Source organism: Rattus norvegicus, chromosome 18, assembly GCF_021556685.1.
Source record: "Rattus norvegicus strain SHRSP/BbbUtx chromosome 18, alternate assembly SHRSP_T2T, whole genome shotgun sequence".
Taxonomy (NCBI): domain Eukaryota; kingdom Metazoa; phylum Chordata; class Mammalia; order Rodentia; family Muridae; genus Rattus; species Rattus norvegicus.
The window spans coordinates 36,625,936-36,650,052 of NC_141551.1; the positions used below are offsets into that span (position 1 = coordinate 36,625,936).

Genomic DNA, 24,117 nt, shown 5'->3' on the forward strand with positions numbered 1-24,117 from the left:
CATCTCATAGATGGATTTGAGGTTGACTAGATCACTTTTATCAATGTGATCACATTGAACATTTTTTCCTACTTTACACTTCTAGCCTTGTTAAGTAGCAGATAGGGGAACAATGACAGAGAACCCTGACTGTACATGCTAAAAGTCTGGTAACAATTTTAGCAGTCTTGGGACATTGTTATTCTTTATCAACAAATTTAAGCGAAGTCATTTGTTACATATTTAAGTCCTATTATGTAGGGTTCTGGGTCTCAAATCTGCTCTGCCACAGAGCATGGATAAGGGAAGTTTGACCGCACTTATGTGACGATATTGCCAGATAGGTGTTGGGCCATAGGGAATCCCTGGGACACCGCTCTGGAGGTGAAAAAGTCCAGTCTAAAGTGCAGGACAGCCAGAGCTGGCTTGGGAGTCCCTGGGCCTGCAAAGAGGCTGGAACCATGGAGTTCCCAAACATGTGGACACTCAGGAGCCCCTGGAAGTCAAGGAAGAGCTGAAAAGGAATCTGGGCCCCACAGGCTGAATCTAACCTGAGGCCTGGGTGGAAAGTGGGGAGTTCCTGCTGGTCCTGAGGGGTGAGTCCTTGGCTTGATGAGCAGCTGCTTAAGCTTGGTGGTGGTCATGGTAAGGAGTATAGAGAGGCCTTCTATGGGAGATTAGACTGTGGCTCTGTAGACAAAGGTCATCTTTGTGGCTCCCCACAGAGGATCCAGATGAAATAGAAAACAGACAGCCCATGGTTCTGAATTGTTTATTGTCGTGATGGAAAGTGGATGTGTAAAACCACACTCTACTTCTTAGAGTGTGCCTAAGATTAAATACTTTTTGCAGGGAAGAATGTCTTGGAAGGAAATTTTATTGGCTAAGCCCTCAAAGCCCCTAGGTATCTCATTAGAATGGCTCTGTCTTGAGCCTACATGACCAAAGGTCATGTCCTTTTCCTCATCTGAATGTGGAAGGGCTTTGAGTGTTTCCCTTATGTGACTAATGGCCACAAATCTAGGGGGATGGGGCTGTGGCTAGTGACAAGGGGCTGGTAACTGGGAGCAGGCAAAGCTCTTAACAGCCCTTCAGGGTCTCCTGGGCTTCTAGCCCAATGCCAGGACAATCCAATGGTCCATTGCACCACATCACTATTCTAAGCAGAACTCAGAGAATGCCCATTGTTTAAAAAAGTATTGACTTCCCATTTGGGCATCAAAGGTATCAAAGACAGAATAAAGTCTACTATCTCCACTTCCATGACTTATCTGTCTTCTCTTCCTTTTGGGACATTTTCTTACCTCTGTATGTAAGGTTAAGAATCTATAGTTGCTTCCCTCGGGGTTTCTTTGGCTATCAGAGATCTGAAGCATCCATGCTGTGATCTTAATACTATATCTTTCCCTAACAAAGCTACATTTTGGACCTGAAGACACTGCTCACAATGCACTTAAGCTTCCCACATCAATCATTATTTGAGGAAATGCCCACAGGCTTCCCTTTGGCTAAGTCTGATAGAGTCATTTCCTTTGTTCAGTTTTCCTCTTACTAAATGATTCAACTAGGCATTCCCCTTCCCTGGAACCTCAAGTCTCTTGAGGATTAGGTGCAGCTTCTCTCACTGAGGCTAGATGAGGTAGTCTTCTACTATATATGTGCCAGGGGCACGGGACCAGCCTGTGCATGTTGCCTGGTTGGTGCCTTGGTCTCTGGGAGTTCCCAGGGGTTCAGGTTAGTTGACATTAATGGTCTTCCTATTGGGTTGCTCTCCCCTTCAGCTCCTTCAATCCTTCTAATTCAACCATAGGGGTTCCCAACTTCAGACCAATGGTTGGATGTAAGCATCGGCATCTGTCTCAGTAAACTGCTGGTATGGCCTCTCAGAAGACAGCCATGCCAGTCTCCTGTTGGTTACCACATCGTAGTATCAGGAATACTGTCAGGCATTGGTTCCCCTCTATGAGATGGATCCCAAGTTTGACCCATCAGTGCAATGCCTTTTCTTCTGTCTTTTCTCCACTTTTGTCTCTGCAGTTCTTTTAAACAGGAACAATTCTGGGTAAGAAATTTTTACTGTGAATTGGTAACCCCTTCCCTCTACTTAAGGCCCTGTCTATCTATTGGAAGTGAGGTCTTTCAGTTTTCCTCTTCCCACTGTTGGGCCTTTTGATTCCTGAGAGGGACATTCTAGAAGGTCACCCTGCCTCCCACCCCAAAGGCTGCATATTTCAATTCATTCTTCTGGCCCTCTGATTTTCTCTCCTGTTTCCCCCACACACAAATTTTCCTTCTCCCCTTCCCTCCCTAACACCCAGGCCCCTCCCTCCCTTTACCTCCCATGATTGTATTATTCTCTTTCTAAGTGGGATTTAAGCATTAACTAATAATAATGCTGAATATAATATTTCAAGGGTTTGAAGCTGAATGAATAATTTTTATTGTGGCTCAACTATACAGCAAAGTATTATTTCCTTGAAATCAAAATTCATGTAACCCTGTCTGGCCACAACCTCAATACATTGCCAAAAAAGACCTCAAATTCCTGGTCTTCCTGTAACTATCTCTCAAGTACAGAGTATTACAGGCATGTACCATCAATTCTGTGTTAACACAGTACATTCTAGTGAATGACTTTGACATAAATTAATTCTAGGCAAGTATTTGATTAAGGAGGAACCACACGAATCACTATTTCAGATGATAAAATTTTTACTAATAAAGAAAATAAGCCTAAAATGTATATGTAACAGATTAGAAGTTATCATTTACTGTGAATATATTACTATTTCAGTAAGCTCAATTTTTTTGACATTTTTTCCTTTATTGGATATCTTTTTATTTATACTTCAAATGTTATTTCCTTTCCTGAGGTTCAGTTTCTTAACTAAAGATTTGGCAACCTGAGAAAATGCTTTTTTCTTCAATCAAAAAGCAACAACTTATGTGGAAAGAGCTCTGCTATCTCAAATAAAGCAGAGTTACCTGAATCTACAACTATTAGTACTTTCTATCTTCCTTGACTGATTCATAACAAATAAATAAAATGTAATTTTGTTTATGTAAGCTTTGAAGATGTTCTAGTGTTTTTGGAATAGGCAACACATCAATGAGAGACATTTGTTCCATATTTAGTCGTTATGATTCTTTACACTAAATTCCCAAAATTAACCCAGAGGTCTTTTCTAGAATTCAAGTTTCCAAATATCTTGCTACAGGTTCAGATTCTTAAGGGTGGAGAAGATCCCTACCATCATTTTAGTAAAAATTCAAGAATTTTATTTTATATTCATCATTTAAAATGCCTCAATTACAGCTATCAAAAGTATCAAATTGACCTTAATCAACAGCTCCCACAAGAAGGGATACTAAATAATATTGCAATTATTTAATATTTTATTGATTAGAAAATCTATGATTAAAATCACAGTTGATGTAATGTAAGACAAAAAACAAGAAAATAAGTATTCACATCATCATCATCATCAAATCATTGAAAATAAAATCATTCAATTCCAGGTTCACATTGGAAATATTCTTCAATCTTCTCTATTCCACATAATGAATCATATGAGACTTCATTTGTAGACTAAGAATTTAAGGCCCTGGTTGAGAACATTCCATTTGATTGGATGATCCACCATGAAACCATTATGTTGACTGACAAATACCATGATATTCATATTCAAGATCTTTCTCCCTGCAAACAAAAAAGTTAGAAGAAAAAATAAATATTTGAACTACCATTTCAATTTTATTGAGAATTATGTAATTACTTTTTAATGAAAAATTATTAATATGATTTGGTGTGGGGGTCTCTGGCCCTTCCGTATATGCAGCTGGGCCTCTCCTACTCCTGACATTGAAAGAAGTCCTTTGTCCAAAGTGGGAATAGTCAATAAATTCTATATGCTCAATCCTGATATAGACTTGTAATCTCCCTAATGTAAAGTGGAAAGAATTAGAAATTGCCTTAATTTTTCCTAGTAGAAAAATACAATTTGAAACTAACTGAACACAAATTGTTATAGATGGAAATACTTGACAGATAAAAAAAATGTGCAGGGTTGGGGATTTAGCTCAGTGGTAGAGCACTTGCCTAGGAAGCGCAAGGCCCTGGGTTCAGTCCCCAGCTCCGAAAAAAAGAATGTGCAGTGAGTAAAAATAAAGAGAATATATTTGTGATTTTGCTAGCATTAACAACACGATATTTAAACATATCCTATTTAATAAAAAGAGGATGCTATTGTCAGTGATGGAGAAGATAAGGATTTAGAAGGAAGGTGCCATAGACTGCTCTGGACTTGATGGCTTAGGTCTATCAACAAGTTGAACAGAAAAGGTAGATTAGCTACAGAAGTCCCTCCTTAGCTTTAAAGCCAATTGTAATAAATTTAAAAATTATTTACTTAAGTTTCTTGCTCAAGAGTGGGAATTAGCATTGAGCACCTATCTTAGCTATCTTCATGTGTCAACTTTCCTCAGCCGGAAATCACCTGATAGAGAAGTATCGATTTTTAAATGCACAAATCAGATGGATCTATGAACCTGTCTGGGGGGGAAATGTCTTGATTGTTATAGGATGTAGGAATCTGAAGCCCATTGTAGGTGGCATGATTCCCTGAGAAATTGAGCCTAGGATCTGTTACCCTAACATGAATCTGTGAATGATCCAGCAAGCTAGTTTTCTCTCTCGTTTCTGCTTCAAGGTCCTGCTTGATTTCCTGACTTGATTTCTCTCAATGATAGACTGTAACCTATTAACTAAAGTGGATCCTTCCTTTCTCTTAGTTATTTTTTTTATGACGATATTTGCCAGAGCAAAAGATGAAACTAGAATAGCTTCAAAGCTTGAACTTAAAGTATTACATTAGGTTAGTCTATTGGTTTCATCTCATAAAGATCAAGTAAAATTAATTGCTCAATACTGTGAAAGAGGATTCAGTAGAATAATGTTAATAAGTCAATGCAAAAACTACTCAACTCCAGAAGAACTATAAAGAAATTTACAAGTGGATGCTTGCGTTTTCTTTAGTGAAAGTGGTTATATTTTGGGTATGCTATATTTGTGTTATCAGAAATGGAATTTTTTCATCAGTTCCTGACAGTTTTCTCACTAATTTGAGAGAGTTAATACTAAATCATGTGTACTTACAGCACCATTTTGCAAAACTAACTGTCATTTGCATATGTAATTCTATCATTTGCACAAACTGGGTCCAGGGTTCTGGGGCATTCAAGATTTTTAAACATAGTGCAATTTGGCTGTGAAACATAAAAACAACATGAAACATATCAGATAATGATCTTTGAGAAAAATTCTACTTGATAAAATGATACAATATTAAGTATTGAAAATATGTATTGACTTACTACAATTCTACTTAAACATGCTATATTATGGTTATATATCTATAAGTCTGATATCCTGAGACAATGTAAATAAGTGTCTGTAATTCCATAGTTAAGCTATCATTCTTCAACTTCACCTTACACTCAGATAAAATCTTCTAAAATACTTTGAATTGAAAGAAATCATAAATCTTAGTGATTCATTTGTAATTTTCATATCCTTCTTATTAGCTTTACTGTATATGCTGTGACACACATGGGTGCTTTGCATATAACATACATATATATGTATACAGAGATAAAATTTATTATTGACAATTTTTTAGACACAGACAATATTGTGAAATTCAGATGAATTTGGCTTTTAAATTTTTATAAATATTATTTTTGGATTTTGTGAGAATGAAGGTTCTTAACTTTTATACAATATTTCAGTGTCCTACTTAATCAAAATTGATGTTTACACTAACTAGAAATGGATGTTTATTGCTTTCAGTCTTCTTTTCCAGAATGAATCATACTATTTTAAACATTTTAAAACACAAAATATAACTACGCACAATATGGACTTTGTTCATTAATATAATTTATGAATAATCAAATGTTTGACCTTGTCTATAACATTGAATAGTTTTACATTGTTTTCAAGACTATAGTCCAACCTTTTCTATAACAATTAAACAAATATTTTTGGTTCTTTTAATTGTTGCAGCATTGCCTTATACATTATGTTTGGTGACATTTCAAAATCCATGAGTTTACTTTTTACATTTTCATTTACCTTTGATTTAATATTGTGTGGACTTGACATGACAATCTCTGGAAACCCTGGATGGGGAAAAGAAAAGAAATCAGAAAAAATAGAGAAGTGTGATGATTTGGCTAAAAAGCCTGAGGACCTGAGTTCAGTGTCCCAATTCCCTCAAAGTGGAAAGAGAGAACCAACTCCCAAAAGTAGTTCTCTGACTTCACCATATACACTTTGGTATATGTGCACACATGCACACCTGCAAATTATATAAATAAACAACATAAAAATGTTTAAAGAGAAAATCAATAGACTATGGGAGAAAATATCCATAACACTTAGAAGTAAACTATGCCAATTTTTACTTTTGTTATATTGGAGGCAAGGAGGTGTTTGTCACAGTGCTAAAATAATAGATTCATAGAGAGACTTCAAGTATGGAAAGTGCAGTTATTGATTATTTATTATATCTGAACCCTACATTTAAAGACACCATAAACTTCTTTTCCTTTATATATCTGCTTGCTGGTACCTGAATGAACTTGCATTGGCTTGGCAGATATGTGAATATACAGGTAAAGAATATGAAAATAATCTGAATAAATTCCAAGAAACATTAATTAATTAATGACAGATTGAATTCAGAGTGCAAAAAGAGAAGTCTATAAAGACATCACTGAAAAAATAGACTTTAAACTAATATTTGTTTACATAGATTCTATTAAAGGTCACTTCTGATTAAGGGAAGTACTCATCAAGATAAAAACAAATCTCAGAAGTACACTAAATTGTAATTATTTTGTATACTCTGATTATAACTGATGAATCTAGAAATCAAGAACAAAGAAGCTACACACTAAAGAGAGGAGGCTTCCCTCTTGAGAAAGTACTTGTGACTCAAGAGGTCTGTTCTCTAGGGAAGGGAGGCTTGAATTTGAACAAGTATGAGATCATAAAAGTCAAATAAGGAGAAGTGCAGACAATCCTGACAGCACAGATGAAACCACCTCTTCTGCTCACATTCTTGGACAAAGAGGAACCAGCCTGGAGTCCTCTGGATGCGGGAACTGAGGATCAGGACAGGATCCTTTCAATTTCTGCCAGTGCCTGGAGCTGACCCTGTGACACACTTCAATGTACCCAGATCCTGCCAGGATCCTGAAAGCCAATTTCTAGGAGTGCTGATACACAGGTTTACAGGATGGTCCAGACACTTTCAGAGACAATAAGACCAGTTAACACCAGAGATAAGCAGATGGTAGGAGTCAAGGGCAAGAACCTAAGCAACAGAAACCAAGGCCACTTGGCATCATCAGAACCCAGTTCTCCCACCACAGCAAGCACTGAACAGCCCAAGACACCAAAAAAGCAAGATTAGGATTTAAAATCACAACACATGATAATGTTACAGGACTTTAAGAAGGCTATAATTAACACACTTAAAGAAATACAGGAAAACACGAGTAAACAGGGAGAAGTCCTAAATGAGGAAATACAAAAATCAATAATAGAATTACAGGAAAACACAACCCAATGGGTGAAGGAATTGAACAAAAGCATCCAGGATCTAAAAATGGAAATATAAACAATAAAGAAATCACAAAGGGAGACAATCCTGGAGATAGAAAACCTAGGAAACAGATCAGGAGTCACAAACACAAGCATTACCAACAGAGTACAAGAGATAGAAGAGAGGATCTCAAGGGCAGAAGATACCATAAAAAAAAATCGATACAACTGTCAAAGAAAATGCAAAATGCAAAAGGCTCCTAACCCAAAATATCCAGGAAATCCAGGACACAATGAGAAGATAAAACCTAAGGATAATAGGTATAGAAAAGAGCAAAGATCAAAAAGATAAAGCACCAATAAATATCTTCAAAAACTATAGAAGAAAACTTCCCTAGCCTATATAAAGAGGTGCTCATAATCATACAAGAAGTCTACAGAATTCCAAATAGATTGGATGAGAAAAGAAATTCCTCCCCTCACATAATAGTCAAAACACCAAATGCAAAAACAAAGAAAGAATATTAAAAGCAGTAAGAAAAAAGGTCAAATAACATATAAAGGCAGACCTATAAGAATTACACCAGACTTCTCACCAAAGACTATGAAAGCCAAAAGATCCTGGGCAGATGTCATTCAGACCCTAAGAAAACGCAAATGCCAGCCCAGGCTACTATATCCAACAAAACTCTCAATTAACATAGATAGAGAAACCAAATTTACACAATATTTTCCAGAAATTCAGCCCTACACAGGATAATAAATGGAAAACTCCAACACAAGAAGGAAAACTACACCCTGGAAAAAGCAAGAAAGTAATTTTAATGCAATAAACTGAAAAGATGAGTGCCACAAAACATAATTCCACCTCTAACAACAAAAATAACAGGAAAAAAACAATCACTGTTCCCTAATATCATCAAAATCAATGGACTCAATTCCCCACTAAAAAGACATAGACTAACAGATTAGATACATAAAGAGGACCCAGCATTTTGCTGCATACATGAAACACACCTCAGTGACAAAAACAGAAACTACCTCAGAGGAAAAAGTCTGGAAAACAATTTTCCAAGCAAATAGTCTCAAGAAACAAGCTGGAGTAGCCATTCTAATATCAAATAAAATCGACTTTGAACCAAAAGTTATCAAAAAAGATAAGGAAGGACACTTCATATTCATCACAGGAAAAATCCACCAAGATGAACTCTCAATCTGGAATATCTATGCTCCAAATGCAAGGGCACCTACATTCATAAAAGAAACCATACAAAAGGACAAAGCACATGTTGTACCTCACACAATAATATTGGATGAGACTTCACACCCCACTCTCATCAATGGACAGATCATGGAAAAACAAAACTAAACAGAGACACAGAGAAACTAACAAAAGTTATGAACCAAATGGATTTAACAGATATTCATAGAACATTTCAACCTAAAACAAAAAAAAAATATACCTTCTTCTCAGCAACTCATGGTATCTTCTAAAAAACTGACCATATAATCAGTCACAAAACAGGCCTCAACAAATACAAGAGGATTGAAATAATTCCATGCATCCCTATTAGATCACCAGGAACTAAGGCTGGTCTTCAATAACAACAGAAAGCCCATATACATATGGAAGCTGAACAATAATCTACTCAATGATAACTTAGTCAACGAAGAAAGAAAGAAATTAAAGACTTTTTAGAATTTAATGAAATTTAAATAACATACCCACACTTAATGGGACACAATGAAAGCAGTCCTAAGATGAAAACTCAGCTCTGAGTGTCTCCAAAAAGAAACTGGAGAGAGCATACACTAGCAGCTTGACAGGACACCTGAAAGCTCTAGAATAAAAGAAAGCAAATGCATCCAAAAGGAGTACATGGCAGGATATAATCAAACTCAGGGCTGAAATCAATGAAGCAGAAATAAAAAGAACTATACAAAGAATAAACAGAACCAGGTAATGGTTCTTTGAGAAAATGAACATGATTGATAAACCCTTAGCCAGACTAAGCATGAGGGCACAGAGACAGTATAAAAATTAACAAGATCAGAAAGAAAAGGGGAGACATAACAAGAAAACCTGAGGAAATTAAAAAAAATCATTAAATTCTACTAGAAAAGCCTATACTCAACAAAACTGGAAAATCTGGAGCAAATGGACAATTTTCTAGACAGATACGAGATACCAAAGTTAAACCAGGATCAGATAAACCATCTAAACAGTCCCATAACTTCTAAAGAAATAGAAGCAGTCATGAAAAGTCTCCCTACCAAAAAAAAGCTCAGGACAAGATGGATTCAATGAAGAATTCTATGAGACTTTCATAGAAGACCTAATACCACTACTGTCCAAACTGTTCCACAAAATAGAAACAGAAGGAGCAATACTCAATTCCTTTTATGAAGTCACAATTATGCTTATACCTAAACCACAAAAAGACCCAACAAAGAAAGAGAACTTCAGACCAATTTCCATTATGAATATTGACGCAAAAATAATCAATAAAATTTTTGCAAACTGAATCCAAGAACACATCAAAACTCTCATCCATCATGATCAAGTAGGCTTCATACCAGTGATTCAGGGATGGTTCAATATATACAAATCCATGAATATAATCCACTATATAAACAAAGTTAAAGAAAAATATCCCTTGACCATCTCATTAAATGCTGAGAAATCATTTGACAAAATTCAACACTGCTTCATGGTAAAGGTCAAGGAAAGTCAGGAATTCAAAGCCCATACCTAAAGATAGTAAAAACAATATACAACAAACCAGTAGACAACATTAAACTAAATGGAGAGAAACTTGAAGCAATCCTACTAAAATCAGGGACTAGACAAAGCTGTAAGACTAGACAAGTGATAGAAAATGTCTTTTAGAAAAATCATCTAGTTCTCACACTCAATAAAATAGATATATGCTCAATAATTAGTTTAAATTAATATCAAAAAGTAACTGGGAGTGTTTACTTATGAAAATGACGCCTTGTAATTCAATTGATTTGCCTAATTGAAAGTAATTCATGAAAATTAACACATTAATATTGTGAAGAGTATCTCAGGACTATCTAACACCTTGTAATTACTTTTTTTCACATTCACAGTATGTATTGAAGAGAATCAGTGAGCTATCTCTTTACAAAGAACTTGACATTAGAAGATTTAATTTGAAAACTATAAAGGAGATGGGGTCATAGAACAGAAGGGCTGAAAATTACTATTACTTATTGTTCATTACATTTAACCACTGCCTGAGCTGCAGCATGGGATGAGGAGAAAAATCTTCAATCTGTATAATAATGGCAACACTAATATCAAAATTCCATTGCATGTTTCTTTTTCATTTACTGTTTTAAGAGACTTCCTCTTACTACATTATATCAGCAGACTTTAACTTGTAAGCTCAAACAATCCTCATGGCTCAGTCTTTTAAGTAGGTAGCATTACAGTTACAGAACCTTGTGATGTTTATACCACCCATTCTAATTCAATTCTCATCCACAAGCTCCTTAAGAAAATGAACAGAGGCCATTAACTATGTAATTTTCACGGACTTTTGTACCAAGCTTTACTTCATTTAACTTCACAAATTTAATATTTAATATTCCCAACATCCATCCATTCTTAAATCTCAATGGATACTCTAATAAATTCCTATTTCAAATCTCATAGTAACCTAAGAGAAAATTTTACTATTCAAAATAAGGAAGTACCAAAGTCAGGATGAAAAGAAATTCGATCCACATTGAAGACATTTTATCAAATCTGTGGAATAAATATTTAAAACCATTTATAACACATTTCCAGTGAAAGCCTCTTATAGATAAATGAATGGCTCTCTGCCTTTTCCCAAGGTTGCTAACAGTGCTTGACTCTTCCCTTATTCTTCTTTGAATCCTCAGAATCAACAGGACACAATCTGAGCACAGAATGACTCTTAGAGAAAGGAAATGTTCATTGCACATCCGAGAACTTTTTCTCTCAACCCTTGCCTGATCCAGAGGGTATCAGATTTTTTGAGGGAAATATATATAATGGAATCTCAGATTTTTCTTTTAAAAATCATGAGTAGAGACTTCCTGTGTTTACCGGGAGTCCCACACCCGCGGATCCCGGCCCGCAGCAGCTCTCTGCTCCCAGACCCCGTGGGAGAGAGGCCTCACCTCCTGGTCAGGTGGGCACTCCTGAGGCTGCAGAGCGGAAGAGACCACCACACTGCCCACCCCTGCCCACATCCCTGGCCCAAGAGGAAACTGTATAAGGCCTCTGGGTTCCCGTGGGGGAGGGCCCAGGAGCGGCAGGACCCCTGCGCCTGAGACACCGCTGGAACCTGAAGGAATAGGCCGGATAAACAGTTCTCTGCATCCAAATCCCGTGGGAGGAAGAGCGAAAACTTCAGAGAGGCAGACACGCCTGGGAAACCAGAAGAGACTGCACTCTGCACACATCTCAGACGCCAGAGGAAAACACCAAATGCCATCTGGAACCCTGGGGCACTGAAGCTCCCGGAAACGGTTGCACAGATCTTCCTGGTTGCTGCGACCTCAGAGAGCTCGTGGTCAGCACCCTGCGAGCAAACTTGAGCCTCAGGTCCACAGGTAAGATCAACTTTTCTGCTGCAAGTGACCTGCCTGGTGAACTCAAGACACAGGCCCACAGGAACAGCTGAAGACCTGTAGAGAGGAAAAAATACACGCCCGAAAGCAGAACACTCTGTCCCCATAACTGGCTGAAAGAAAACAGGAAAACAGGTCTACAGCACTCCTGACACACAGGCTTATAGGACAGTCTAGCCACTGTCAGAAATAGCAGAACAAAGTAACACTAGAGATAATCTGATGGCGAGAGGCAAGTGCAGGACCCCAAGCAACAGAAACCAAGACTACATGGCATCATCGGAGCCCAATTCTCCCACCAAAGCAAACACGGAATATCCAAACACACCAGAAAAGCAAGATCTAGTTTCAAAATCATATTTGATCATGATGCTGGAGGACTTCAAGAAAGACGTGAAGAACTCCCTTAGGGAAACACAGGAAAACATTAATAAACAAGTAGAAGCCTACAGAGAGGAAACGCAAAAATCCCTGAAAGAATCGCAAAAATCCCTGAAAGAATTCCAGGAAAACACAATCAAACAGTTGAAGGAATTAAAAATGGAAATAGAAGAATCAAGAAAGAACACATGGAAACAACCCTGGATATAGAAAAACAAAAGAAGAGACAAGGAGCTGTAGATACAAGCTTCACCAACAGAATACAAGAGATGGAAGAGAGAATCTCAGGAGCAGAAGATTCCATAGAAATCATTGACTCAACTGTCAAAGATAATGTAAAGCGGAAAAAGCTACTGGTCCAAAACATACAGGAAATCCAGGACTCAATGAGAAGATCAAACCTAAGGATAATAGGTATAGAAGAGAATGAAGACTCCCAGCTCAAAGGACCAGTAAATATCTTCAACAAAATCATAGAAGAAAACTTCCCTAACCTAAAAAAAGAGATACCCATAGACATACAAGAAGCCTACAGAACTCCAAATACATTGGACCAGAAAAGAAACACCTCCCGTCACATAATTGTCAAAATACCAAACGCACAAAATAAAGAAAGAATATTAAAAGCAGTAAGGGAAAAAGGTCAAGTAACATATAAAGGCAGACGTATCAGAATCACACCAGACTTCTCGGCAGAAACTATGAAGGCTAGATCCTGGACTGATGTCATACAGACCCTAAGAGAACACAAATGCCAGCCCAGGTTACTGTATCCTGCAAAACTCTCAATTAACATAGATGGGGAAACCAAGATATTCCATGACAAAACCAAATTTACACAATATCTTTCTACAAATCCAGCACTACAAAGGATAATAAATGGTAAAGCCCAACATAAGGAGGCAAGCTATACCCTAGAAGAAGCAAGAAACTAATCGTCTTGGCAACAAAACAAAGAGAATGAAAGCACACAAACATAACCTCACATGCAAATATGAATATAACGGGAAGCAATAATCACTATTCCTTAATATCTCTCAACATCAATGGCCTCAACTCCCCAATAAAAAGACATAGATTAACAAACTGGATACGCAACGAGGACCCTGCATTCTGCTGCCTACAGGAAACACACCTCAGAGACAAAGACAGACACTACCTCAGAGTGAAAGGCTGGAAAACAACTTTCCAAGCAAATGGTTGGAAGAAGCAAGCAGGAGTAGCCATTTTAATATCAAATAAAATCAATTTTCAACTAAAAGTCATCAAAAAAGATAAGGAAGGACACTTCATATTCGTCAAAGGAAAAATCCACCAAGATGAACTCTCAATCCTAAATATCTATGCCCGAAATACAAGGGCAACTACATACGTAAAAGAAACCTTACTAAAGCTCAAAACACACATTGCACCTCACACAATAAGAGTGGGAGATTTCAACACCCCACTCTCATCAATGGACAGATCATGGAAACAGAAATTAAACAGTGATGTCGACAGACTAAGAGAAGTCATGAGCCAAATGGACTTAACGGATATTTATAGAACATTCTATCCTAAAGCAAAAGGATATACCTTCTTCTCAGCTCCTCATGGTACTTTCTCCAAAATTGACCATATAATTGGTCAAAAAACGGGCCTCAACAGGTACAGAAAGAAATAATCCCATGTGTGCTATCAGAACACCACGGCCTAAAACTGGTCTTCAATAACAATAAGGGAAGAATGACCACGTATACGTGGAAATTGAACAATGCTCTACTCAATGATAACCAGGTCAAGGAAGAAATAAAGAAAGAAATTAAAAACTTTTTAGAATTTAATGAAAATGAAGGTACAACATACCCAAACTTATGGGACACAATGAAAGCTGTGCTAAGAGGAAAACTCATAGCTCTGAGTGCCTGCAGAAAGAAACAGGAAAGAGCATATGTCAGCAGCTTGACAGCACACCTAAAAGCTCTAGAACAAAAAGAAGCAAATACACCCAGAAGGAGTAGAAGGCAGGAAATAATCAAACTCAGAGCTGAAATCAACCAAGTAGAAACAAAAAGGACCATAGAAAGAATCAACAGAGCCAAAAGTTGGTTCTTTGAGAAAATTAAAAAGATAGATAAACCCTTAGCCAGACTAATGAAAGGACATAGAGAGTGTGTCCAAATTAACAAAATCAGAAATGAAAACGGAGACATAACTACAGATTCTGAGGAAATTCAAAAAATCATCAGATCTTACTATAAAAGCCTATATTCAACAAAACCTGAAAATCTACCGGAAATGGACAATTTCCTAGACAGATACCAGGTACCGAAGTTAAATCAGGAACAGATAAACCAGTTAAACAACCCCATAACTCCTAAGGAAATAGAAGCAGTCATTAAAGGTCTCCCAACCAAAAGGAGCCCAGGTCCAGACGGATTAATGCAAAATTCTATCAGAACTTCATAGAAGACCTCATACCAATATTATCCAAACTATTCCACAAAATTGAAACAGATGGAGCACTACCGAATTCCTTCTATGAAGCCACAATTACTCTTATACCTAATCCACACAAAGACCCAACAAAGAAAGAGAACTTCAGACCAATTTCCCTTATTAATATCGACGCAAAAATACTCAATAAAATTCTGGCAAACTGAATCCAAGAGCACATCAAAACAATCAGCCACCATGATCAAGTAGGCTTCATCCCAATCATGCAGGGATGGTTTAATATACGGAAAACCATCAACGTGATCCATTATATAAACAAACTGAAAGAACAGAACAACATGATCATTTCATTAGATGCTGAGAAAGCATTTGACAAAATTCAACACCCCTTCATGATAAAAGTCCTGGAAAGAATAGGAAATCAAGGCCCATACCTAAACATAGTAAAAGCCATATAAAGCAAACCAGTTGCTAACATTAAACTAAATGGAGAGAAACTTGAAGCAATCCCACTAAAATCAGGGACTTGACAAGGCTGCCCACTTTCTCCCTACTTATTCAATATTGAAGTTCTAGCCAGAGCAATCAGACAACAAAAGGAGGTCAAGGGGATACAGATCGGTAAAGAAGAGGTCAAAATATCACTATTTGCAGACGACATGATAGTATATTTAAGTGATCCCAAAAGTTCCACCAGAGAACTACTAAAACTGATAAACAACTTCAGCAAAGTGGCTGGGTATAAAATTAACTCAAATAAATCAGTAGCCTTCCTCTACACAAAAGAGAAACAAGCCGAGAAAGAAATTAGGGAAACGACACCCTTCATAATAGACCCAAATAATATAAAGTACCTCGGTGTGACTTTAACCAAGCAAGTAAAATATTTGTACAATAAGAACTTCAAGACACTGAGGAAAGAAATTGAAGAAGACCTCAGAAGATGGAAAGATCTCCCATGCTCATGGATTGGCAGGATTAATATAGTAAAAATGGCCATTTTACCAAAAGCGATCTACAGATTCAATGCAATCCCCATCAAAATACCAATCCAATTCTTCAAAGAGTTAGACAGAACAATTTGCAAATTCATCTGGAATAACAAAAAACCCAGGATAGCTATAACTATCCTCAACAATAAAAGGACTTCAGGGGGAATCACTATCCCTGAACTCAAGCAGTATTACAGAGCAATAGTGATAAAAACTGCATGGTATTGGTACAGAGACAGACAGATAGACCAATGGAATAGAATTGAAGACTCAGAAATGAACCCACACACCTATGGTCACTTGATTTTTGACAAAGGAGCCAAAACCATCCAATGGAAAAAAGATAGCATTTTCAGCAAATGGTGCTGGTTCAACTGGAGGGCAACATGTAGAAGAATGCAGATCGATCCATGTTTATCACCCTGTACAAAGCTTAAGTCCAAGTGGATCAAGGACCTCCACATCAAACCAGACACACTCAAACTAATAGAAGAAAAACTAGGGAAGCATCTGGAACACATGGGCACTGGAAAAAATTTCCTGAACAAAACAACAATGGCTTATGCTCTAAGATCAAGAATCGACAAATGGGATCTCATAAAACTGCAAAGCTTCTGTAAGGCAAAGGACACTGTGGTTAGGACAAAACGGCAACCAACAGATTGGGAAAAGATCTTTACCAATCCTACAACAGATAGAGGCCTTATATCCAAAATATACAAAGAACTCAAGAAGTTGGACTGCAGGGAGACAAATAACCCTATTAAAAAATGGGGTTCAGAGCTAAACAAATAATTCACAGCTGAGGAATGCCGAATGGCTGAGAAACACCTAAAGAAATGTTCAACATCTTTAGTCATAAGGGAAATGCAAATCAAAACAACCCTGTGATTTCACCTCACACCAGTTAAGTCCATTGGATTTCCTGGAATTCTTTCAGGGATTTTTGCGATTCCTCTCTGTAGGCTTCTACTTGTTTTCTAAGGGAGTTCTTCACATCTTTCTTGAAGTCCTCCAGCATCATGATCAAATATGATTTTGAAACTAGATCTTGCTTTTCTGGTGTGTTTGGATATTCCATGTTTGTTTTGATGGGAGAATTGGGCTCCAATGGTGCCATGTAATCTTGGTTTCTGTTGCTTGGGGTCCTGCACTTGCCTCTCGCCATCAGATTATCTCTAGTGTTACTTTGTTCTGCTATTTCTGACAGTGGCTAGACTGTCCTATAAGCTTGTGTGTCAGGAGTGCTGTAGACCTGTTTTCCTCTCTTTCAGTCAGTTATGGGGACAGAGTGTTCTGCTTTCGGGTGTGTAGTTTTCCTCTCTACAGGTCTTCAGCTGTTCCTGTGAGCCTGTGTCTTGAGTTCACCAGGCAGCTTTCTTGCAGCAGAAAAGTTGGTCTTACCTGTGGTCCCAAGGCTCAAGTTCGCTCATGGGGTGCTGCCCAGGAGCGCTCTGCAGCGGCAGCAACCAGGAAGATATGCGCCGCCCCTTCCGGGAGCTTCAGTGCACCAGGGTTCCAGATGGCCTTTGGTGTTTTCCTCTGGCATCCGAGATGTATGTGCAGAGAGCAGTCTCTTCTGGTTTCCCAGGCTTCTCTGCCCCTCTGAAGGTTTAGCTCTCCCTCCCATGGGATTTGGATGCAGAGAACTGTTTATCCGGTCTGTTTCCTTCAGGTTCTGGCGGTGTCTCAGGCAGGGGTCCTGCCACTCCTGGGCCCTCCCCCACGGGAGCCCAGAGGCCTTAGACAGTTTCCTCTTGGGCCAGGGATGTGGGCAGGGGTGGGCAGTGTTGGTGGTCTCTTCTGCTCTGCAGCCTCAGGAGTGCCCACCTGACCAGGCGGTTGGGTCTCTCTCTCACGGGGTCTGGGAGCAGAGAGCTGCTGCGAGCCGGGATCCGCGCCCACCTACATGTTTTTAACATCAAAGGTTTCCACCTTTGATTTCTACTTCAGTTTTCTCATTAGTTTTAAATTTTAAGATATCCCATACATGCACATCACAATTATATTTTCCATTTATTCTAACCTACAATTTAAAGTAATGAAAAAACTTTTAATTTAGAAAAGGGTAAGGTTTGAGTTTAGCAATATTCTATGCAAGTGTAGTAGATGTGACATTTGGAATGAAATGACACAAATGCACCAACCTGCAATCCTTGGGAAGCCCTTTACCTCACATGGAACACCACCCATCTCCATTTCATTATGTGGAGACCTGATCATACTGTGTAGTGCAAGCTGTGTAGACTCACAATCTCTTTTTGCAACTTCTCAAGTTAACTGGAACTTCTTGATTTTACAAATGTATTCACAAGAAGAAATCACTAAAATATAAGCCAGCACAAGTAATATAGGACACATTTGCATATACACACATGTGAGTGTGTATTTCTATAAAAACATGAATAAATACATATTTACTTAATGTTAAAATTTTGAATGTTTTCAGTATGTATACTCTTTATTTATGTACTGTGTTGCATATGCACAATTTATTTAAGGTATATATTAGCTGTTGAGCATACTCGACCCATAATCCGTTAAATTCCCTCTTTCTACTTCTGTTGACATCAGTTCTCTGTGTTCCACAGACAATGTAAATTCTAATTTTTAATCTTTAATCTTTTTAAATTTGGTCTTAAGTTAGTGATACACTGAAACATGAAATTGTAAAAGTAATAAATGTTGTGTTTGGTTTTATATTTATCATGTAATTCATATAAATATGGAATAATTTTTTAAAACAAAGAAATATTTATATATTTATTGAAAGGACATTTCTTGATTTCATATGGAAAAACAAAGAAACAAAGATAACTAAAGTAATCTGGAATAAAGAAAGAGCATCTTGATGTATCACCATTCCTGATTTCAAGCTCTACTACAGAGGTGTAAAAATGAACCTGCAGGTAGTAGCATAAAGCAGACTTGTTGATCAATGAAATCAAATCAAAATTACCCAGACGTAAAATCACGTACCTACAGATATTTGAAGAAGCCAAAAATACATACTGGAAGACAGGAACCATCTTCCACAATTAGTGCTGGTATAGCTGGATATCTGCATTTAAAAGAATTCCAGTAGATTCACATTTATCACCCTGAGCAAAACTCAAGATTAACTAGATCAAAAATGTAAACACAAACCAGGTACAGTGAACTTGGTGGAAGAGAAAGTTGAAGTGGTATTTATAGTCTTGAGCACCTTGTCACAAGACACAATTTCCTGAACAGAACATATTAATGCAGGACTAAAATTATGAATTTTAAAATTCATAATTAATAAATGGGACATGGTGAAACTGAAAACTTCTGTAAGGCAAAGCAGACTGACAAAATAGCATTCTGAAGAATGAGAAAAGATTTTCACTCCATATCTGAGAGAAGGGCAGTATTGAAAATACACAAAGAACTCAAGAAACTAGACATTCCTTAATAATCCAGTTAGAAAATGGAACACAGATCTAAACAGAAATAGTCAACAGCAATTGCAAATAGCTGAGAAACACTTAGAGAAACGTCAGCCACGCCTAGTTATCAGGGGAATGCAAACCAAAATAACTTCGTGACTCCATCCTAAACCTGTAAAAATGACTAAGGTCAAAAACATGAGTTACAGGTCATGTATTTAGCATGTGGAGCCAGGAAAACACTCCACTATTGAAAGTGGGAGTGCAAACTTGTAATAACCACTATGAATATTGAGAATTGATTTACCACAAGACCTAGATATCCACTCTCAAGCATATATCTAAAAGATGCTACAGCCTATGACAAGAACACTTGCTCAAATATGCTCATAGCAGCTTTATTTGTAATAGCCAGAAGCTGGAAACAACCTAGATATATTCGTCAAAGAATGGATAATGAAAATGTGGTACATTTTCACAATGGAGTATTATTCAGCTGTTAAAAAGATGGTATCATAAATTTTTCAGACAAATGGATGTATTTAGAAAAAAAATCAATCTGAGTGAGGTAACCCAGACCCAAAAAGACAAATACGGCATGTACTCATTTATAAATAGATATGGGCTGTTAAGTAAATGACAGGCATGCTACAACCCATGAACCTAAAAAGTTAAACAACAGGAAGGGAAATGAGATACATGGAACTTGCTGTGTAAGAGAAATGTAATATATTTTGTGGGTTGAGAGGGGACTGGTGTCAACGTGGAGAATATAAAAAGACAACTGGAATTGGAAAGCATTTAGGAGGCAATGTGGAAATTATTTACAGTAGAAATCCCAGGATTCTATGAGGAGGATTCCTAGTAATAGAGGATATAAAGCCTAAATCATTCATCTTCTATAACCAGAAACATTCCAGTGGTGAGACTGGCACAACACCCAGATATAAAGCCTTTGATCTACAACCTGTCTTATTGCAAGATATACTGGGGCAATGGAGTTACAGAATTTGTGAGAGTTGTAAACCAATGACTGGCTTAACTTGAGATTTATACATGAGAGGAAGATCAGGCTCAAAGATGGATAGAGACCTAGAATATCACAAAGAACCAAAACTCAATAATTATGATTCCTAATGGCATCCTACTATGCTCATAGATAGGTACCTAGTCCAGTCGTCATAATATCAGCATCCTCCAGCTGCTGATGGGCGTGGATGTGGAGACTCACAGAAAACTGGTAGTGGGAGAGAACACAAATTGAAGACCTCAATCAGGTTCCTCCCTTGGAGCTTTGGGAAACCCTATGGAAGATGGGGTAGAAGTATTGTAGGAGCCAACGGGGTAGAGGACACGAAGAAAACATGGCTCACAGAATCAAATAACTGGGGCTCACAGGGGCTCACAGAGATGAGTCCACAATCACAGAATATTCAAGAGTCTGAGACAGGTCTTCAATACATGCTACGGTTTTTAGCTTGATGTTTAGAAGGAGTCCTACCAGTGGGAGAGGGAGTGCCTGTGATTCATTTTCCTCTTTTTGGGATACTCTTCCTCCTACTGTGATGTGTTGGTTTGTATCTAGTTTTATTGTATCTTCTTATACCATATTTGATTGATATCCCTGGGAGGCCTGTTTCTCTGTGAAGAAATGGAGTGATTTGGCTGTAGGAGACTGAGGGAAGTAAAGGGAAGGGAAACTCTGTTACATATGTATTGTATTAGAGAACAATATTTTTTAAATACATATATAACCCAGAAAAGAAAAGGAAATAAAGAAAATACTACTGAAAATAATCGAACCCAATAGATGATGAAAATGAAAAACACATGACGTCAAGTAAAAACTTCAATAAAAAGCTTCCATAGCCTGGACAAAATACAAGAGAAAATTAGGGAATGAAGACAAAATAGAGGAATTGGATCATCCCATCAAGAACCATGATAATTTCTTTTAGTGGATGAGGAAGACATTTAAGAACATTTTTATACCATGAAGGCAAAGGCTACTGAGTATAGATTTATAAAGAAGGGAATTTAATCCAACCCAATGAGTCTGTCTCACACTGCTCCTATTTGTCTGTATTTAGGACTAACCACAAAGCCAGTTATTTCTTACAGTTCTTCATTTGGTATTGGAAACTTCTGAGACTTCCCCTCTCCAAGTCATTCTGCCTACTGGCATTAGCACTGTGCATTGCTTCTTTAGGTGTCCATATTGTTGGGTTCTTGTTTGTGCTGTTTCTCTGCCATGTGCAAAATACAGTGTCTCAAAAAAGACCTCATGGTCCTCTTTGCCTTGCATTGCCTGCCTCCCTCTTCTGCAATATTCTCTAAGCAGTAAGTCTAGGGTTTATGTTATAGATGTATTAACTGAGATCTGTCAACCCACACGCTGACCTAAGAAATTTGAATAAATTTTAATAGTTCCAAATTTAATCATGAACACAGTTTCTTTTTAGTTTTTACTGTTTAACTAACTTTGTTCTGATACACCTTAGTTATTTTAGCTTTCTCCTTATCTTGTCCCGTTATTTTTTAAGAATCTTTTACATTTCAAAACTGATTTAAATTTAACTTTGCCTCATAAAGTGTGTATGTTCTCCTTTCAATTATTTATTTATTTACCAAATGCTGCCCCCTTTCAGTTCTTCCTTCATAGAGATCTTCCCTCATTCACCCTCCCCTTCTTTTCCTGTGCCCTGGCCTGTCAGTCCTCTGCCAGGTTAGATAGATCCTCTCTCACTGAGGGCAAACAAGACAGTTCTTTTGGGGAACAGATATCACAGTCAGGCTACTGCTGTATGGAGAGCCTCTGCTCCAATAGCTTGGGGTCCCACATGTAGACTGATTTGCATGTCTGCTACATATGTGTTGGGGGTCTCATTCCAGCCCCTGTGTGTTCTTTGGTTGGTGTCTTGGTCTCTGAGAGCTCTCAGAAGATGTGGTTAGTTGACTCTGTTGGTCCTCCTGTGGGGTTCCCATCTCCTTCAGGGCCTTCAATCCTTCCCTCAATTCTTCTGTAAGAGTCACAACCTCAGTCCAGTCTTTTGCTATGAGAATCTAAATCTGTTTCAGTCAGGTGCTAGGTACAGTCTCTCAAAGGACAGTTATGTTAGACTCCTGTCTGCAAGCATAGCAGAGTATCATTGGTACTTTCAGGGATTGGTGTTTGCCCATGGGATGGGTTTCAAATTGGAGCAGTTAATTAGCCCTGCCTTCAGTCTCTGTTCCATTTTTTCCCTGAATTTCTTTTAGACTGCACAAATTTTGCATTGAAAGTTTTGTGGCTGGGTTGGTATCTTTATACCTTCATTCAGGATCCATGCTGGATTTAGAAAGTGGCTACTTCAACTTCCATGCCCCCGCTGTTATGAATCTTGGCTAAGGTTACTGCCATTGACTCCTGTTGGACTTCCCTTCTCATGTCTCTGGAAATTCCTAAAGATCTGCCCCTGCACCCCCATGAACCTCTGGATGTCACAGATTTCCATTCATTCTCCTAGCACTTAAAGAGATGCTCAAGATCCTTAGTTATCAGGGAAATGCAAATCAAAATGACCCTGAAATACCACCTTATTATCAATCAGAGTGGCTAAGATTAAAAACTCAATCGAAAGCATATGCTGGCAAGGAGGTAGAGTAAGGGAAATATTTCTCCACTGCTGGTAGGATTGCAAACTTGTATAACCACTCTAGAAATCAATCTGGTGGTTTCTCTGAAAACTGGAAATAGTTTTACCTGTAGACCAAGCTGCTCCAGGGCATATACCAAAAATGCTCAGACATACCACAAGGACACATGTTTTACTACCTTCATAGCAGCTTCTTTCTTAATAGTCAAAAGCTGGAAACAACCCAGTTGTCCCTCTACTGAAGAGTGGATACAAAAAATCGTGCTTCATTTATACAATGGAATACTATTCAGTTATTAAAAACAAGGACATCATTAATGTTGTAGGCAAATGGATAGAACTAGAATACAGCATCCTGAGTGTGGTAACCCAAACCCAAAAGGATAAACATGGCATGTACTCATTGATAAGTCAATATTGGCCATAAAGCACAAAATACCCAGATACACCCCACAGATCCAAAGACATTAAAAAGAAGAAAGATCCAAGCAAGGATGTTTCAGTCACACTTAGAAAGGGTAGCAAAAAGTCATAGAGGGCAGAGGGAGGGAAGAAAGTGAGTGGGAGAGGGGATTGGGCTTGTAATTAGGGGTGCAGGTGTGGGAAGACAAAGGAGAAGTATCTTTTAAATTGTTTTACTAAAAGCATATTTCATGTCTGTAACTTTTCATTCTCCTTTGATATTTTATGAACACTTTTGCTCAACAAAATACAACTTTATATTTTTTTTAAATGAGAAGAACTGTTTGGAAGTGAAAAAGATGGTTGATTTGCCTAATTTTGTTTTTCCAACTAAATAACTTGATGTAGAAACAAATAATTAGCCCTCCTATTAACTCCAGAGAGTAAGCTGCTCAGGAACATAATAAAAAGAACTGTCATCAATATCATGATCATTATATGGAGTGCAAAATATTGACTTGCATCCATTTATAAGTTTGTAGCTAACTGTGGCTAATTTACACGGAATAATTTGTAGTTCTAATTTTTGGTCTCTTTTTTTCTCCCAACTAACTACAAGCTCAATTCTATATAATTACAGCTTTGAA

The 24,117-nt window shown here is 37.7% G+C and overlaps 1 protein-coding gene across 1 annotated transcript; it reads right to left on the bottom strand.

Moving 5' to 3' along the window:
• Positions 1-5,151: 5,151 nt before the first annotated feature.
• Positions 5,152-11,353, bottom strand: LOC103694484 (serine protease inhibitor Kazal-type 11-like). The gene is made up of 4 exons (XM_087593650.1): positions 11,292-11,353; positions 7,100-7,146; positions 6,113-6,159; positions 5,152-5,244 (listed from the first exon to the last, which is right to left on the bottom strand). Exons 1-4 carry the CDS (start codon positions 11,351-11,353, stop codon positions 5,152-5,154), a joined length of 249 nt encoding a protein of 82 aa, XP_087449776.1.
• Positions 11,354-24,117: the final 12,764 nt, after the last annotated feature.